A 19795-nucleotide genomic window follows, 5' to 3' on the forward strand; every position below is an offset into this window, starting at 1 on the left:
CGCGAGTATGCTTTGGAGCGCGGTAGGCAGAAGCTATGAAAGCGTGTGGGGTCTTCGCCCATAAATTTTGATGGATGCTTTCCCAATCATATACAGAGCTATGATATACAGGATAAATCGTGGTTGGTCTTCATGAAAGGCTTTGTATTGATCCCCGGGCAACTAGATGCCAGCATCGTCAGGCATCACAGGATGAAAACGATTGAGATTATGAGTAAAGTTTAATATTCAAACAGAATCAACAATCTCTCTGTGTTGGTCTGCTGGCTTCAAGTCCTCTGCGTCATTGAGTTTAGTCCCACGCAAGTCGGCCTCGATATGCTTGATACGTTCCTTTTCTTCGTATGCTGAGGTATCTCCAAAAATGAGATCCATGTCTTCCAGGGTCTAAATTCAACAAAATCAGTATTATCCTCCAAATAGGTTAAAATGGTTCGTACCTTTCCACGTGTTTCGGGGATACAGAAGAATGTAAAGATAAGTGCAATCAGAGCGAAAGCCGCAAAGAAGATGTAAGTGCCCCAAGTGATGGTCTCGAGCATATCCGGAGTGACCAGGCCGATGATGCTGAGAATAATGTTAGCAGAAGAATGACACTTTTCTTGTGATTTCAACGTACAAATTACACATCCAGGTGGCTGAGGTAGTGATAGAAATGGCCTTGGATCGAATCGAAAGATTGAAGATTTCCGATGGGAGCACCCAACCAATAGGGCCTGTAGAAACTGTTAACTGCTGGTCTGGAAAAATTGACCAAAAGACTCACCAAATGAATAAGAGAAGTTTATATCGTAGATATAGATAAAGGCAATACCAGCCCATCCAGCCGATTTGTGGCTCATCAGATCAGCACCATAGGCCCCCCAGGATTCCACCCACAATCACTAGCGAGATACAAGTACCCGTGGCTCCAGCCATGAGAAGAGCGCGACGTCCAAATTTATCGATAAAGAATAGTGCCGGGAGAGTGGCCAGGCAATTGACGATGCCATACACTCCGGTAGCGAGAAGCGAAGTGGTGTTTCCATCCATGCCGAGCTGACCAAAAATTGTTGGTGCATAATAGATCATGGCATTGCAGCCGATGAATTGCTGGAAGAACATCACCGCACAGCCAATGAAAAGTCGCTTGAAGCGTGCCCATTTCGTAAACAAAGACACATACTATAAGAGACACGTAAGTCTAGAGCTGTGGAAAGATAACTGGGACACAAACCTGAGCGACATGCAGCTTCACACCTGAAAGGTTGGGGAAGTTCTCTCTGGCAAAAGAGTTCTCTAGCATGATAGATGCTCTAACCTCCAGGTATTCGTTTTGAAGAATAGGGCTATCGCGGGATTGCCTCCGTAATCTCGAGAGAGCGACAAGCGAGTCATCATCACGCTCTTTCATTAGCAGCCACCGAGGTGATTCTGGGAAGAATACCATTCCGATTCCCAGAATAACTGCTGGGACAATTTGAATCGCCAGTGGAAGACGCCAAGAGGCCTCTGATTGACCATTGCAGCCCGTTATTGGAATATCATTATAGGGGTCGAATGTAGGCTTTGCTGAGGTCCCACCAGTGTAGGGCATATCGGGGGCGCAGCGAGTGCCACCGATGTAGTTGGTGCCATAGTCGATCCAATAGCTGATGAGGATTCCAATGGTAACCGATACTAAGGGAATATTAGTATAAGCATAGTTTTCAGACCGGGATGAAGAAAAAGCAAACATTGTTGAGTGACGACCAGGCCTCCACGAATCTCAGGAATAGAAACCTGTATCATAATCAGCTCGCCGTTCAACCAAGACCTTGTTGAGAGCAGGAATCACCTCAGAGATGTACAACGGCACCACCATTGTCATCATTCCGACAGCTAAACCAACAATAGCTCGTCCTATAGGAGTTAGCTCCACTCCAGTAGCTTAGTACATGTTCGACTTACCGGCAAATAGCATTGGAATATTCACTGCTGCACACTGAATCGCAGATCCAATGACGAAGATCACTACTGCAACGTTGATAGAAAGCTTTCGCCCAATCCGATCCGCAATAGGTCCATTGATCAAAGATCCAAACCAGGCAGCTAGGTACTATTAAGATGCAGTCCAAAAGGCACCGGTCATATCTGTAGGACTTACCGAGTAGGAGCGTTGACACAAACCAGCCTTTGAATCCGCTATCACTGAAGACATGCGGGAATCGAGCCCCAAAGGACTCCATCGTGATCACACCACTGATGACACCTTGATCATATCCGAACAGCCTTCATTTTATATTCAATTAGCAAAGGGTGTAGCTTTCATGAACATGTATCAGGCGCGTACAGGCCACCGAGAGTTGAGAACTGGTATAGATGTCAGCATCATGATCATTCTGCTATACGAAATAAGCATTTACCGATGCCACACCACATAGATATGGATTCTGCAAGACAAGCTTGAAGCCGCCCTTTGGCGGAGTATCAACAACGGAACCCATTCTGATTGATAGTCACGATCTTCGCACACTCGATATCAAGAAAGACTTATACCGGCGAGGGACGAGCTCTATTTATGAGATTCGGCCTTGGAAATCACGCCCGGTGAAAAGCAACCTTTTTCTGAACACTCGCTATGCCGACAGGACTACAGTACTCCGGATCCCGAGTCCGAGCGAGGTGGTCATAGACGGCCGCAACGTCGTGAGCTCGGGGCGGAGGGCAGTGGTCCGGCCAATGACGGCACTAAAGGAGTGATGATCGGGACCCGGTTCCCTGGTGGATGGGCTAACTCGATTTAAGGTGGCGGACCCCAATGCGGGGAAACTTTGGACCATGGACGCCCTGAACTCAGGAAGGATAACGGCGAGGAACGGGTAAAGTCAAGGTCGTACGAAGATGCCGCGGCTGATCGATGGGATGTATCCCCATAGCTCTGGCAAGCTCACCTTTCTTATTGCTTCGGGTTTGAGGTATTCTGGAGCACGGGCCTGACCGATAATTAGAAAGGCTGCCGGGGATGTGGAGAAGGGAGAAACTTCGGGGTGGAGTTGGATGGGGTAGCCCTTGGGGACGGGGCACCAACCACCAACGAGTGCAACGCGGAGAAGTGCGCTCCGTCGGCCTTACTCCGATCTTCGCAGTTGGCTCTGAGGTGCATTTTTACGATAACGATCTATTAGGATTAAATCCAGTAAAGGCGAAGTCTAATAATCTCTATCTCGCTTCACGATAATGGCAGACAGCAAGGATGGCAATACAGTATGTATTATTACCAGTACAGTCAACTCTCACTTATTGCACACCCGCTCTTAGCACACTCCCGCTTATAGCACACAATTCGCTTGGATGGGCCCACTTTTTCTTGATTTTACATACAAAACTCCCACTTTTAGCACACTCACCCTTTGCACACAATTTTCATCCCATATTTGCTGAGTCATGCGCTTAGTCAGTCATGTCGACCAATCAGAATGCCTGAAATCTCCGATCTTCCACCTCTTCCAACTGTCAGACCAGCTACACAAGCTGCTCTACCACCAGCAAAGCGTGCTCGATTAGGCATATCAGATGCCCAAAAGCAGGCATTACGTGCCTTCTGGTCTAATTCGAGCCCTAGACCAACCCAATCCGCGTGTGTAGATTGGTTTTTGTCCCAATTTAAACATAAGATTAATCGTACAACGGTCTCAAGAATTCTATCATCTCAATATGATTATCTTGATATAGGGCTTACTAAGGCAAATTCACGATTTTCTTCATCTTTCTGGCCTATTCTAGACCAGAAGCTTTCGAATTGGGTGAATAAGCATATTGAATCAGGGTTTCCCATCACTGGTCCTTTGATCCAGATCAAAGCAAACGAGCTTTGGTCTCAGATCCCTGAATATCGAGATCAACAAAAACCTGCTTTCTCAGAGGGTTGGCTTACGCGCTTCAAAAACCGGCATAATCTTCGATATCATACTTTCCATGGAGAAGCTGCTTCAGTCCCATCTTCTGTACACAATCATATGGAAGAAATTCGTACGATATGCGATCAATATGAACCATCTGAGATATATAATATGGATGAAACTGGCCTATTCTGGAGGCAGATGCCAAATGGGGGTCTTTCCCATGGAAAAATTGCTGGAAAGAAGAAAGATAAGACTAGAATATCTCTTGTCGTTACAACAAGAGGAAGATATTATATATGAAGATGAGACTGATGGGCAAGATATATATATTGATATAGAGAGCTCGGAAGCACAAGATATTGAAGAAAATGGGCCTCCACCAGAGATTCTGTCTAATTCTGATATAATGGGTCATCTACAGGATATATTACTATGGGTTGGAAGCAAGGAAAAGAGCACATCAGACCATATACGTCAGGTGACCCTAGAGGATATGGGATGGAAGCCTAAATAGGCAATGGGGCTAAGGGCTAGCTAATTTATTGATTATGTCATCCTCTCACTTATTGCACCTCCCGCTTATTGCACATGATTTTCCTTGGATAGGAGGGTGTGCAATAAGTGAGAGTTGACTGTACCGTGCTAACAGATACAGCATATTACCAAAGAGTATGCGACAAAGCTCGAGTCACATAATAGAGCGACTGGAACGGAAATAAGGATACACTCTACCATCGATAATGTACCTTTAACGTAGTTTTGAATTGGCAACCTACGTTGATTGCGTCACTCAACTCCTAGCTCATAGTCGAGTTTTATCAGAAAAGACTACATGTACAGTCTCTTGAATACACTTCAGTTTGGTGTACTACCAGATCGAAGCTGATATGTAGAAATCATCATTTCGCACTGTTGATCAACTTTTGAATTCGTGAAGGAACGAAGACTCCCACTACGATGGCGATGGGTGGTTAAATACCGTTGTTGACAGCCACATCACCGCTCGGCAGTTACGCCGCATTGTACATCAACAGAACCCACTGGGCCGACCCCGTTATCCCGTTATCCCGTTATCACCAACTCTCACCCTCAAGCCTCACTCACCTCTAGCCCTCACCACCAACACACCATCCATCACCGTCAATCACCATAGAACCTCACCTTCAACTTTCACCCTTACCCTCATCCTCATCCTCAACTGTTACCCTCAACACGCGCCATCCTCGATGTCCACAATAGTCGCCTCTCCGGACAAATTCTACCGCCACTCCTAGGCAAGAGACAAGCATTCACACCAATGGAGACTACTTTGGATTGAAGCCGTCGCCCAGATTGGCTACTTCGCTGTCATGCACCAGGATAGCAACAGCCCCCATGACTCGATGCTCTACTGTACACCACATGGAAGACAATGTCCATTCTCGAAGCCTAGGGCGTGATTGAAGGCTACAAAGTACATACAGCGAACCAGGACAATGAAAGTGGCATCTACTCACAATTTTGAAGTGCACATACACGAAGTCTCCTTGGAGGATTCTTGATTTCTATCGATTTTGGAGCAGGTCTTGGCTTCTTCGAGTCACTCCCTCGAATACTAGTCTCTAACACCACGAAGAGGTGCCTGCATGTCGCCAGAGGATCAGGACGAGGACCGCGGCGCCACAGGTCGCCTAAACGAGCACAAATTTGATAACGCAGGGCTCAAGGCTGCATGGAAGCTCAAGATTATACAATCACAGGGCTCAAGGCTGTGAGGGAGAACTTGGTGTCGCAGGGGTCTCCTGCGGAGCGCATTCTTACAACGCAGGGCTCATCGTCTTTGAGGGAGCACACTCTTACAATCTCAGGGCTCATTATTGCGAGGGAGAACTTGTTAACGCAGCACTCTCCTGCGGGTAATTTTCTATCACAGATCCCAACTGCGGAATTCACTTACACTCAATCCACCCTCCTATACACACACACAATTCATTAACGCCCGGCGGCTGAGCCGAAAGGGCACTATCACTAATCTACCAGTACATGCATGTTTGGGTATACGCCGTGTCTCCTTGAAGCCCATACAGTATTTCCTTCCGTATTTGGCATTTCCGCTTCCAATCTCAGAGCTGGTCCCTGTGGGTTAGTATTGGTTAGTAGACTTGCTTGAAGGCGCTTCTTCAAGTGTTCAACATCCTATCCTCGGCAGTTGAAGCGCGTCTACCGTCGATCACAAGGTGTAGGGGTTAGTAAGGTGAGGTATTCTATCAGTTTGTCGGCACGCCTAGGTGGCCTCAAGTCGGCCCGTAGCGATCGCGAACCGTATTGAGGCTCGCACTGCTTCCAAATTCGGCTTCCAGTTTTGATCGTCAGAGGGTGACTTCCCTCCCAAGAAGAAGGACATATTACTTCGGTGAGTGTGGGTACATTGCAGCATTTCCGTCCGGTGCGCTGTCCACTTCCGACATCGAAAGAGGAAGTGGTCCACAGTTTCTCTTGCTTGTCCACATGCGCATTGATCTGTCTCGGCGGCATTGATCCGGAAGAGATATCCATTGAGTCTTGCCATGCCCGTGCGGAGCTGGGCTAGCACGCTCGCCTCTTTCCACGATAATCGGTCATACAGCTGTCGCGTGTGTTTTCCTGGGAGTGCTGTGTCCACTCGTCGGGAGTGTCTCCCTATATTCTCGGGCAACTCGCTATTGGGGACTGCTTGGGCACGCGCAATCTTTAGAGTGGTCGATTTCATTTTGGGGACCTGTAATTGCGGGATAGCATTTTCTTGCGTCGCGGCTCTTGCCTGCTCTTTCGCCAACCCTAGTAGTTTGTTGTCTTCGCTAGTGGGGACCCACCGGGCGCTGATCTGATTTCCATGCCTCTGCAATCTGCTTATCAGCTTGTAGCTTTGGCAGACAAATTCCTGACCCGACTGTTGTTGCGGGTTCTTCAACGTAAGAGCCGCCGCTTTGTTGCTCGTGATCAGTGTGATCCTAAAGTCTTTCAATCCCACGAGTGTCTTCAGTGTATGCGCCATTGCCGCCAGCTCCGCGGAAAATGGATTTTGCTCTGTTCTCGCGCTCAACGTGACGGACAAGGTCTTCAGTCTCACTTTCCGATAGCGCGGTGGCTGTTTCTCGATCGCCACACCAAACCCAACCAGTTCATTCCGCGCCGAGCTGCTGATCGCAATCTGCATTGACCCGCCTGGTACAGTTGACCCCTCTGAGATGGGCTCATCAGTCTGCACGCGTGCTTCCCATGGTGCCAGTGTAAACGGGTTGATGGTTTCCAGTGATTCTATGTCGATGTTTTTCAGCGTCCCCGCCACTTGATACAGTGGTGAGCGGTGGTACCTCCTGAACTTCCTGATCCGATCTGTGTTTCTGCGAAGAGGATTGGTCCCTGGCAGTGTGTGGATGTCTGCCCACATCTTCGCGGCTCGTCTCCAGAATCGGTGTTGTGCTGTGGCAATGTGGGCCTCGGCCTCCGCTACGCTGGTCGCAACGGTGAGGAATGTGCCCACAATTGCTTGCGCTCCTACCCTTTGCACCCGGTTGATCGGTCCCATGTTTTGATTCTTGAAGGCGTGCATCCAGACATTCGAGGCATAATCCACCACTGGAGCTACCGTCGACGAGAACAGCTGCCGCGCTGTCGCTGGAGAGAGACCTCGGAGTCGTCGAAGCTCCATCGCGGCCTCCAGACCTTTGGACGCTGCCCTTGCGATATGCTCTTTGTACTTCAGTCGCGTGTCCATCAGGACCCCCAGGATTTTGACCTTGTTTTTAGGCTCGACCGTCTGTCCCCTGACAGTGAACGGTTCTTGGTCGACTTTGCGAACCTTGGGTGCGAAATGTATAACGGCTGTTTTGTCTGCTTCAAAGGTTGCGCCGCTCCTCCTTTCCCAATCGAGCGCGTCATTGATGCAAGTACTGATTTGAATTTTTAAGCTAAACAGGCCTGAAAATACATTGTAGAGGTAGCAGCATGTCTACCTACATAGACCCTCCACCTTGCGTCCCCTCCGATCCTATTCCGCATCCTTCGCGGGGCACAGCCAGTTCCGCAAGTCAATACCAGTTTGCACCTTAAGCCTCCTTCAATAGCCGCCCTGAAGATTCCATCCACGATGGCCATCTTTGGGATCCTATTCTCTCAGTAGACCGACACGCGCGTCCGTCCTCTCGAGCCATATAGAAAGTGTCGTATCTGCGGTCCGCCCACCCAGCCTTCCGTCGCTTCCATTATATGCTGCGCCCCGCAGGTTGTCAAATCCGTTTCGCGCTACCTTGCAAGATCTCTCTGGCAAGGCCGACCGTGTCTCGCAGGAGTTCGCCCAGTTGTATCCTCTCTGTACCCAGAACAGCCAAGCAACACAGTGTTGTCCCTCCTACTAACCAAAGTACCTCGTCGTTCTCTGTGTGGGTTCAAGCATGCTGGATCCTGCCATATCATTCGTGTTTTGTTTGACTTCGTCGTTTCTGTGATCTTTGACCCAGCGATATCCTCCTCAACAGAGCAGCCCGAGAGCACCCCAAGGGTGTCCTATCCCACGACCCTAGTGTCCACTGATTGTAGGATCGGTTTCGCAGTCGTGTGTCGGGTGGTTTTCAAATTGTTCCCTTGTCGCCTGTGCGTGGGGTCAGGGGGTCCTGACCCCTGAGCTCTCGCTCTAGCAGTAGCCCTAGCCAGCGGACAGTGCTGGCTGGTGTGACTCTTCTCAGCTCTGCTAATGCCATCGGGCAAGGCATTCGCAGGTTCCCAGCCGGCACCACGGGGAGGTGAGAGTCGTCGCCGGCCACCCTCCTATACAGTCATTCTCGAAATCGCCTTGACCAGTTTACACTGAGATTCTCTTTCTCGGCCCCACGGCCAAGGCTTTAGCGCAGATCATTAATTGGTCAGTTCTCAGGAAGTTGAGGGCCGTTGTGCAATAAAGCCTGTATCGTATTGTACCTGCCCCTCGTAAAGATGCGCGCTACGACTTGAATGTGGGGTAAACGACGATAATTACTGTATTAGATAAGGTGCATATTACAGTAGTGGGTGGCGAGTCCAATTAATTATCTGCGCCAGGATCTTGGCAGTGGGGCCAGGAGAGAGTCTCTCAGTTTGTAGTGGTCAAGGCGATTTCGAGAATCACTGTAAACCTAGATCAACTTCAATTCATGAAGACTGCTGAATTAAATTCAGTATCGGCTACATCCAATTCAATTACACCTTCCGCGTGCCAGTGCTGGCAGAAATCCAGTAAGTGATTAAAAATAATACCTCAAATGGCAAACATTCCGGCGGAGTACGCGCCATCATCTGCAATCCCACGCATCCAGGCCTGCGCCCGAAGGACAGGTTCATTCTTCGTGCTGGAGAAAATTGAATCCATCAATCTTGCCTGGAAAAAAAGCGATCTGGACTAGTGACAAATCATCACGGATGAAATTATGATTACAGCATAAATATTTTAAAGGGACTAGGACTCAAAGGGTGCTGAGAACAGTGGTATGAGAATTCATGCATGTGAGCACGTCATGACGTATTGTTATCACATTGCGGCCTGGTGGCCTTCTCTCCATGCCTCATCTTTCCCTCTCATATAAAAATAACAATACACACTTCTGAACTACAACAGAATGGGATGGTGGAAGGCCAGGAACTTGATGGATTGAGAATAATGCCAACCGTCATAGGACGCGGCGTTGATAGCTCGACAGTAATCAAGTATAGATACTGCCACAGAATGTTTCTCTCTGCATCAATTCATGAGCGACCCTGTTGCTGATCCTCATCTATGCGATATGGTAAACGGGCTTAGATTGAAATATGCGTCGTTATAGAGCTCCATTCCGGGTAAGAAGCTGATAATTGCGGGTGTGGAGAACATGTTGGGCTTCGCGTGCCTTCTGTCATGATAGCATATAAGAAACCTCTGAAGATTCTCTTCTCCCAGCCCATGCAGCTCACTTCGTACATAAAGAAAATGGACGCACCAGATCGCTCTTCATCGACCGAGCGACCAATTAAAAGACAGCGGCAGCGCCCCAAACACTCTGGGGATGACACTACCGCCAACCTGCATGGCATATTCCGAGAACCTTCGTGGCGTGAAAGTATCGAGTTCAAGGTCAGAATCTTTCCAGTAGCAAAATGGGAGCCTAGTTGACATGTAATAGAACACCACTGGCGCTGCCAGTCTTTTGCCAACTGAGGCCAAGCAGATTTTCCGGATGGGCTCTTCCATCTCGAGACCAGCTCTCGACCTACTCGATCTATTCCTATGTCTCTGGCAATGTTATGTAGTCAAATCTGCTGAGAAAATCCGACTTGAGAGCAAACGACGCCAATTTTCGCTGTCTAATGACGAACTAAAAACAGGAAATGGTCTTCTACAGCAGCGTTGTAATGAGCAGGCCCTGGTACTCTGGGACCGTGGGCGCGCAGCCCACGCTGTTCAGAATGGAATTGTGTCGATATTACGGACATGTGACCGGAATTCTGGCCAGAAATATTGTTTCTGAGTGTTCAACAAACATTGGTGAATATGTATGAAAGCGAGGACGCTGGATGATCTTTTCTTACGATGAACGGGGATGACCGTTGAGATGCCGATGCAGCCGAGAGTTAACTCCCGTTGAGCTTGTGACTACCCATACCTTGCTCAAATAGAAGTATCGATGGACCTTTGATTAGTACGATGTCTGGCTTTGATAAGAAGGTTAAATTGGCCTATTGCTCGCTCCCTTTCTAACCCGCAAGTTCGTCGATCGAATACCAATGATCCAGTTCTGTTCTCTCCAACTCCTTGAACTCTCGACGTCCGAGGAAATGAACCATCTGGCCCAAATTGGTTGGTAAAGTCCATTCCACATCTCTCAAAACGCATACTTACACCAAGCAGACTTTGTTTCCGATGATGATGTCCACGCAGCCTGGCAGGAGTCCTCTAACGTACCCGCTGTACCCCCCTGCCTTGCTACCGACCACCGCGGATTGAAGCAAACTTCATTCAACTTATCAGGGGTCTCCAGTTCTGAAATTTACGGGCTATCTTTGATCGACTGTGTTTTTTATCCGAATCATGAAACCCAACAAAGCTTTCCGTGGACAGGTCCGGATCCTCTGTCTCCGTCTACCAAGGCGGAGGATATTTTTATATACTTTTCTGCCTTCTTGCTATCAGAGGAAGTCTACTGGGTGGAATTTCGTCTTTCAAGATTTGACTCCCACAGCGATGAGTTGATGGGTGAGCATCTCTTTTTCCTACCACGATTCGAGACAGCGATGGGGAATCTTTCTCGGGTGCGTAAGCAGATTCTCGACATCATCTCTCAAGTATGCTCTGCAGCGCAGACAGCCCGTTTCCGACTGTCCATGTGGCCACGCTTGGAGTCCCTTCCCTACACTCAGCAGTTCATGATGTCGCCGCACTCCACTCTGCCTACATTGCCTTGCCTCGATCCGGGGGTTTTCGTCCACAATCTGCGCGGAAATTTCAGATAGAAGTGGCAATTGAACTAGTAATACAGAATCGGACTGCAACAAATCTGTTCCGAGAAGTAGTAGGCTGCAAATACCAGTGCCGAGATACTCGCCTTGCCGAATGAAATTTTTGAGCTCTAATGCCAAAGATGAAATCAAATAGTTTCGAGAGAACATCCGCCACAAGCAAGTTGTTTGATGCACTCTATTCTTCCCCTATTCTTCAAGACCCTTGTCACTAGGACTCCACATTTGGTGCTTCAATGAAACAAAATCACATTGTTTCTGCCTTATTTTGCTAATTTCGGCTCTCCGTATATCAGATACTCCTTAATTTTCCATTCCTCATTTCATTAGAAGAGGAGAGAAGTAAACTGATATCCATGGACCTGTATCTTCATTCCAATTGTCTGTATACTGCCTGCGCAAGCCCCTCGATATTTCCTGCTAACGAATACAGAAAAGAAACCCGAAGCTCATGAGGCTGGTCAAAATCACAAGGCCACCAAACACAATCTGTCCAATAGCTCCATGGTATATAATGCTGCAACGAGGAACGACGCTTCGGTCGTCCAATGCTGCAAAGACGTCAAGAAACCCATGCATCTGGTCCATAATATATCCACCCAAAGACAACACAGCTACTCCGAAGAAGAACTGGATGAAAAAGAAGTTATCAACAGAGCTTCTCCTTTCTCGTATCCACCTTGGGTGGGCGAAAAGTGTAGCGCCAAACACGGAAAACAGAGCCGAGGAAATTGCGACAATGATCATTGCGCTGCGAAAGTCACTCATGAGCTTTTTGAATGTGTCGTACAGGATTGGGTTGCTGGATTCAATGAGGCCAGCTGTTGCTTGGTCTCGTAAAACATCTGCAAAGCGAGCAGTGGCGGAATTGAATGCAGCGACGAGTAGCCAAATCGCGGTGAGGAGAAAGACTCCTAGGCGTAAAAGAATACTGGATGCATCGGTATACTGAGACATGGTGTAGCCAAATGGGGAAGTGGGGATGAAAAACTGCCAAAAGCTTAAGCTGCAAGATTTCAGGGGCTTGGGTAAAGCTCAAAATGAGTAGGTAAAAGGAGTTGGAACAATAGGACAATTATCCGGGAACAAGCATATAAATAGTTTTTTTAGATTATAAAGGCATCGGCAAATGCATCATCATTGCAAGCTTACAAGCCACGATAGATTGGTTGCCTACGATTCCTTTCTTGCACCAGCCTGTCAATAAATACCCGTTATAGCACCAGATATCCTAGGAGCAGATAAGGAATACCATTTATCCCTAGCTATTGAGACAATCGGTTGGAAGGATCATATTAGCATTCCCCAGAACTGTAATTGCTCCCAGGAATTGGACGTATCTTTATAGGAATCATTTTTGAAATGGCAATGCTTAGAACGAATAGGTATTTTTGGTACCCACAGCTCGCATATTCAGCTTCATGCAAAGATTTGATTTCCTCTCTTACTGTATGATGAGTGCCCTGAACAGTTGGTGTATGCTCAAAACTTTTACATTGCAGTAAATCACTTACTTTCGAGGGGACGGCCTTTGGCAGCGTTGTACAGAAAGAGATGAAATGCTTTAGCTACATACCCGAGTAGCGAGTGTCTAGTAGTTTGAGATATGTTCCAGTAGACCTATTTGGAGGTAGCGATTCTTCGCTGGCTCGGAACCAGAACTATGTTCCACCTGTACCTAATGAACATCACCAGTCTCGTTTGAGTGGCGATTCCAAAAGTATGCCCGAAAGCCCGAAAAATTACTCAAGACCCGCCAGACCGGTCAGCTCCCCGCGAGAGTACTGGCTCCAGTCGTTAAGAATGCTGATCAATCGCTGTCGAGACAATTCCAAATCTCGGTCCAAGAGAAGCAATCGAGACTGCTGCTCGTCACGGTGGAGTTGAAGTCCATCTCTTTCGTCGTTCAGATGCATGTTAGCCTCTCGAAATGTTTAGTTGTCACTTTCGAGGCTCTCGCCATCGAGGTGCTTGGACACGCATGACCTGCAAAGACGTCGGTAGAGACCCAAAATTCGCGCTCCTTGGAAGGCTAAATTTGGATCTTCCCGCTCAAGATCTGTCAAGTCCCTCATAACGCGCTGGTAAGGTTCGTTCACCGACATGACTCGCTCGTATGTTTCCTACTGCGAGTAGAAGAAAAATCATCAGCCAAAGTATTCAAAACATCTGAGAAGGCATCGCGGCCTCGCTACCTACCACTAGGGGGGTTCTTCTCGGGGTTTCGGCCAACGCCGATGGGACTGTCGCACTCAAGCGTTTGATCCAACTTGAATTCAGACAGCTGGCCTTCTTTCATGCCTTGGCCGACTCGGACGTCATTTGTGATATCCATACCGGCCATGATGAAAAGTTACTTTTTATTTGGCGGATGAGGGGGCTGTCAATCTCTCCTTTGTAGACTTATCAAAAACATGTGTAGAAGTAAATTACTTCAAATTTTGTATTCGTGAGCCAGGATCATATTCAAGGCAGTTGATTCTTGCGTCGTTGATAATTCAGTCATGACAGGTTAAACATGATGCATCCATGGTCAGGCCCAGGATTCCAACGGTAGACCAAAGATCGGTCACAGCTCTAATTCACCAAACTCTCAACTATTAAATTGATTGACCGATATTTTCGCAATCAAAACTGTGACTCATCGAATACTACCAACGCCTGTTTGTTGTATTGAGAAAACCTCATCCTTGATGACCAGATTGTACTGGCTTTGAACGGCCAACTCCCTCCATCCATTCTATGCGCGTTGAAATATGCATGTTTTAATGTGGCAAGCCTCTTGGTCTGCTCGATCTATATTTGAGGGCTGAATGCCCTGAGAATTTGAAGGTTCCGATTGAAAATTCCTATTGACTGAAATCCTTTTAACAGGAAATCCTCAACATGTATTTCCCATTTTCTCTTTTTTTCCAGCTACTCATTCTGGAAAGCACTGTTGGAAATAACATCCCGAACCACCGATATGCGCAACTTCGTCTTTGGGATAGTTGCCATTGCTATGGCAAAAGTTTAGGCGAAGAAGGTATCTATGGCAGCCAGCTCGGTTTGTGTGTGCAATCGCGCGACAATAATACGATTCATTCTGTCAATGTAGAATTTATCGACATAGGGTGTTCAGGTACGTCACTACAGGCCCCAATGGAGGAATTACAGCTAAATTCTTCCAGTCCTCGTTTACAATGACAGATACTGTCAGATTGGGGAGGAAATCGCCAGACACAACACATGTAGGACCGACGAGCAAGGATATATGTCGCATCGGCTGCTCTGCGATACAAAATTCTCCATACTGGGTGCATATCCCCTATATCAACTATAGTGAGGGCAACTACCGGAGGAAGCGCAAATTAAAAGTGCGACATGAGCTTAGCACTAATCATGGCTTCACGCTGTGAAGTATAACTCTCTTGAAAATGAGACAAAGTCTGAAATTCGAAAGTAATTCGCATCTACAGATTTTTTTTTGAGATGTGAATCTGTCGACAATAGTGGAGCAGTTACTTACAGCTGTCTCCTATTGGTTTCTTCTTTACGCCGCTTTCCTTTGCCTTTTGTATATACTTTTGGGGCTCCGAGACAACACAAAGTCACTCTCGAGTATCCCATGGGTCCTACGAGACATGGAGAAGTTGGTTCCATCCACATATCGACTGAGCCAATTCTGCAGATGGGTATTTAACATACCCTCTACCTGCCATTCTTTTGATCTCAATCAACCAATCCTATATGTCAATTCTACTGATTGGTTCCCCTTCTGAAAAGATATCCCCATTCTTTGCATACTATGCCGTACTGTATTAGCCTGTTCTGACACCTTGATTATGTTTGGTACGGAGTCACCGTCTTGGTTTTGAAGACAACTTTACAGATATCGTGAACGAGTCCGCGGCAGAAATGACCCATACATTACACAATACGGAACACCGACATAGGTCTTGAATGAATCAAATTGCGCTGGTCAGATTCCTTCCCACCTTTACCGACAGAACCTCAGGGCTTGCTTCTTAGTAAGCCCCTCTCTTGTGGATTCTGTCCAAATCGAGCTCCAGTGGTAATTTACCACTGACATAATATCCTCTCCACTACTATTTGTCGACGATGGATCAATCGGTAAGGTCTGGTACGTAGCAATGGATTATCGCTAAACAGCTGTTCCCTTCTAAGTACATCCGTCCGCCTGTTCCATACATAGTTACTCAGACTCACGGGCTTGCTTCTTAGTAAGCTCCTCTTCTGTAGATCCTCTCCGAAACGGGCTCTAGTGGCAATCAACCACTGACAGCTGAGCTTACCGATAGTTCCTGTTAAGGGGTCTATCCTGATTCGACACTTTTCCCCCTGCTAGGCCAAACGAAGGGTTGGGTGGACCGAGTCAAGACACTTAAAGAATCTAAGTGAACATCAAAGTGAACAAAGCGTGAGACCTCCGGGCAGCGACAGGGGCTCAGGCGAATGGACTCGCGCTCCGCCTGCAATGGCTACCGGGACACTGTGGTACAGTAATGCAGGAAACGACGCAGCAAGATGGCTGAGTAGGAACGCCGCGGGGCTCAGGCAGACCACACCCCTTTCTGCCTCGTACTCGCAAGGAAAACAGGCATTGATCTGAAGCAAGATTGTTGTTATCCAGTGGAGGCAAGCATAGAATTCCACCACCAAAGGTAGTCACCCGCGAAGAGTTGACAACACACGGCCGGCCAACTACATGAGAAGGTTTTACATCATCGTACAAAATGATCGTACAAACAAAAGCCAAGAGAAAGTCGTTGCGGACGTCAGGTCCGAAGCAGGGGAGAACCACTTAGGCCGCGACTTGTCTCCGTTCTCTCGAGCTCAAGTCACGTTTCATTTCCCCGTTGGTAGCATAGCCGCCGTGCCAAAGAGCCTGTTTGACAGTGATGGAGCTGGGGAGATTCTTGAGATCAGGCCTGAGGTATTTCATTCTTGCGGCACGCCACCGACGCGCTTGTCGTCCTATTTGGCCTTTGCGGGGTTTGACTAGCTTCGTTTCACTAGAATATTCATCGGAAACATCTTCTGGCTCGGCTCTCGTGCCCTTGGATCTTGATCTTGCATTATTGATGGGTTGTTGCACCGAGGGTAGGGTAGGGTTTATAGGCGGCGGCCCGGCGGGCAGCGGCGGGGGAGCGGAATGCACTCCGCTATCATGATAAAGTTCTGACGGCGGCGGTGGAGGCACTCTGTGCCCAGCGAATCTGCTTTCTGTCATGAAGACCCGACGAAGTTGATTGTGCTGTTCAGTGTATTTTTCGAAGTTCGCTGCAATGATCGGCCCCAGAATGCTCTTGTTCGGGCCTCGGACGAGTGCGAGGTGTTCCATACGATTTTTCAGGGTGGTATGAGCACTAGCGAAGGTGCGAAGAATCAGGTCGATCGCCCTTGTGCCGCCAGAGATATCGTTGTCCGTATTGTTAGGATCTTCAATAGTGAGACGATCGGGGGGTTCCAAATGATTTCTGTTGTGTTTCATGAGTCAGATAGTGCATAAGTGGACCATTTGAACCTATCCCACCTTGCTGAAATATCCCGGAGGATCCAAACAGATTGCCGCTTGATTGTATTGAAACTTGTTTCCGTAGAAATTAAAGAATTCCATGAGAATGCTGCCAGGGTTGAGCTGCATATGTCCTTTGGGCAGATGCTGGAGTAGACTTGTGACCAAGCAAGTGACGGAGAAGCCTCCCAGTCCACCAGTCCGGACTTCATTGAGGCCACGGATCAGCAAAAACTGCTTGACCACTGACAGAATAACGGGCATTATGGGGAACTGCTCCTTCCATGTTTTAAATGTCTCGTTGGCCATCAACCCACTGTTGTTGTCAAAGGACATATCAACACGCAGCCCAGTCAGCCGGTCCACGAACTTCAGGATCGGGACCCGAGCATGGGTAACGCACTCGATCGAACCAGGAACAGCAATATTGGTACTTTCCAGGAAGCCCGAAATTGCGTTTAGTTTTCCTTTCCTCTCACCAAATGAACGCACTCCTGTGCGTCTGAAATTGTCGGACAGTAGTACCAGATCAATATCCGCGGTAGGCAGGTAGATACCAGAGGCAGAAGAGCCAAAAGCATGGATTTCAGTGCCAGCGTATCGACTTTGAAATGCAATATTCAATCGCTCGACGAGATCTCTACGGACAACGTTTCCAAATTCCTGTGGCTTGGCCCAGTCATAAAAGCTGAGAATCTCGCGATCTAACCTAGTGCGGGTTTAGAAAAGGAAAGACTCAATAGCGATCGAGAGGACAGGGGAAGTACAGACTGAAATTCTATGTGCAAGGAAGACGGAGTGGACTCAAACCAAGGCGTACCCGTCTCTTGGGACGGTGGTCTCCACTCCTTGATAACTGAACCGTCGCAGTTGTACTTGCTTGTAGGCTTGCCGGTCTTCCTAACGTGGCGTTTGATCGCACCCCTCCGGGTTCGCTTTCGACTCGGGTCGGCAGAGTACACATTTTCCTGGCTTGTTGGCCCTTTGAGGGCGATATCGGAGGCGTTCTCGGGAGCGTTGCTCTGATGCTCTGATTCTGATATCATGCTGAGGGAAACGAAATCCAAGTTCTCCCTGAGTTCATCTGTCTCAGCTGCCTTCGCTTTATCGCCAAGTCTTGGTTTTTGAATCAGCTTGACAACATCGAGCCTTTGATTCGTTTGTTTGCTTCGTAAGGGTATCGCAGTGTAAGGATCCGGGTTGGACCATCTCGGAACAGAGGGGCAAGGGTTTGAAATTGGTGTAGGGTCTTGGGATTCATCAACACTCATTGTGCGCTTCTTGTGTGGTCGCTCAGTGTCGGAGGCATCATCGGACGTGTCCCTTTTGGTCTCTTTGCTATTGCTCGAAGCAAGCAAGGAGGCGAACTTGCGTGGAGGTTTGGTCTTGGTTTCACCTTGGAGTTTTTCCGGTGTGCTATCACTCTTTCTAGATAGCAGCGGTCGGTCTGCAGTGGGAGTTGATGGATTCGGACGCGATCCACGGTAGTTTGGATTCCCTCTGAACTGTAAGGCTGACATTCTGGAGGGTCGCAATCAAGCAAGAGATGATCAGTGAACGCAAATTAGACGCGTGCAGTATTGCTTATGAAGGCGGTGGGGAAATAAATCAAATTGGATGGGCGGGTCGGAAGCAAAGTGATCTCTAGTGTCGAGGCTGAGGCTTGCGATTGATTTTCGATGCACGCGCTACAAATCTTTGGCGTGATGCACAATTATTTCCCTACCAAACAAGAATAGCAGGACCCTTTGACTCAAGTCATGGGGATCAATTAGCTTCACAAATACCGGGGAACCATTACTCACAAGGACCGTCGATCAGGAGTCAACCTCCAAACATTTTCGACAAATGAGTTTTCGATGAGCCATGGAACCGCCTGCTCGGTGAAAGATGATATGTTCTATTCGGGATTGTTGCGAAGAGGCCCCCCCTTGCGTCGGGTCCACGATATTCCGTGCTTGTGATCGCACACAGATATCGCTAGTATATCCTCTCCTTCGAAAGGAATATCGCCTTTTCGAGGGGGAGTTGCGCTCTCTTCGCAACGGTTTTCTTCCCGCCCACCGCAGACCCCCTCATTTATGTACTAAGTATGCTTCCGCATAGCTTTGCTTCCTCCTAAGAATATACGGAGTGCTACGGGCCCGCCTGCAGCCCTTACGGCGCTGTAGCCTTCTGCCAAGGAGACCTACATCACCATGTTCAGACTGCAGGTGCCCCGTACGGGCCAAAAATATCTCACTCATCTCTATTTGTAGCAGTGTAGCAATGGTTGGAATAGAATATTTTTTATGACTTTAGACCGAAAAAGTGCAGTCTGCCTCTACATTTTTAGTCTCGGAATATACAAAAGTGTGGATTCCACCCCGTCTAACTTCATAGGAGGGCCACTCATAGCTCGAGGGCACATAAAAAGAAAGATATATTTTTACTCCTTCACGTCATTCATCTTAAAAATACGTCTTTTTGATTCTTCACAGCTCTAGCAATGGGCTCGGGGCTCGAGGAAGCGCGACTTGAATCCCGGGAGTAGGATTGGAGGCATGCCGAATCATGGCATCCTGTGACTCCTCAGCCAGGGTATAAGTATCCAGTCAAATCTGTTACCATAACAACCCATCGGACTATCGATTAACGTACACCCGCAAAGGAAGCCTGCGAAATGACCCCCAACAGATACGTGTCATCCACGGCCCTCGCCTCTCATCTCGGTTCCCGGCGCTACCGTGAGTCTACTGTGCACAACCAAAATATTCCTACTAACTTTGAATAGCTTTCCTTGAATATTCAAGATATCACCAAGCAAGAACACCCTTCTATCTTTTATTTTGCGAAATTGAGGAGCAGGTATCGCTACTTGAAAATCGTGAACGGAGTCTCATTTCTGAGCTCGAACGTCTGCGCAATTATTCATGGACCTTGTACAAAGGCG

General features: G+C 48.0%; 4 protein-coding genes across 4 annotated transcripts; all 4 read right to left on the reverse strand.

Moving 5' to 3' along the window:
• Nucleotides 1-228: 228 nt before the first annotated feature.
• Nucleotides 229-2465, reverse strand: N7509_008296 (sugar porter family MFS transporter; the record flags this gene model as incomplete). The annotated part of the gene is made up of 11 exons (XM_056632933.1): nucleotides 229-387; nucleotides 441-567; nucleotides 620-716; nucleotides 903-1164; nucleotides 1217-1659; nucleotides 1716-1761; nucleotides 1817-1881; nucleotides 1930-2070; nucleotides 2126-2250; nucleotides 2312-2331; nucleotides 2385-2465. 11 exons carry the CDS (start codon nucleotides 2463-2465, stop codon nucleotides 229-231), a joined length of 1566 nt encoding a protein of 521 aa, XP_056483553.1.
• Nucleotides 2466-13087: 10622 nt separating this feature from the next.
• N7509_008297 (uncharacterized protein) lies at nucleotides 13088-13689 on the reverse strand (the record flags this gene model as incomplete). The annotated part of the gene is made up of 2 exons (XM_056632934.1): nucleotides 13088-13269; nucleotides 13545-13689. 2 exons carry the CDS (start codon nucleotides 13687-13689, stop codon nucleotides 13088-13090), a joined length of 327 nt encoding a protein of 108 aa, XP_056483554.1.
• Nucleotides 13690-16149: 2460 nt separating this feature from the next.
• N7509_008298 (uncharacterized protein) lies at nucleotides 16150-16839 on the reverse strand (the record flags this gene model as incomplete). Its single annotated transcript, XM_056632935.1, has 1 exon — nucleotides 16150-16839. The coding sequence occupies one exon, from the start codon at nucleotides 16837-16839 to the stop codon at nucleotides 16150-16152; it is 690 nt and encodes a 229-aa protein (XP_056483555.1).
• A 33-nt stretch (nucleotides 16840-16872) lies between these two features.
• Nucleotides 16873-18383, reverse strand: N7509_008299 (uncharacterized protein; the record flags this gene model as incomplete). Its single annotated transcript, XM_056632936.1, has 2 exons — nucleotides 16873-17572; nucleotides 17659-18383. 2 exons carry the CDS (start codon nucleotides 18381-18383, stop codon nucleotides 16873-16875), a joined length of 1425 nt encoding a protein of 474 aa, XP_056483556.1.
• Nucleotides 18384-19795: the final 1412 nt, after the last annotated feature.

The sequence above is a fragment of the Penicillium cosmopolitanum genome (genome assembly GCF_028827165.1).
Source record: "Penicillium cosmopolitanum strain IBT 29677 chromosome Unknown utg000009l:1.0-9042332.0:1.0-9050551.0, whole genome shotgun sequence".
Classification (NCBI taxonomy): Eukaryota; Fungi; Ascomycota; class Eurotiomycetes; order Eurotiales; family Aspergillaceae; genus Penicillium; species Penicillium cosmopolitanum.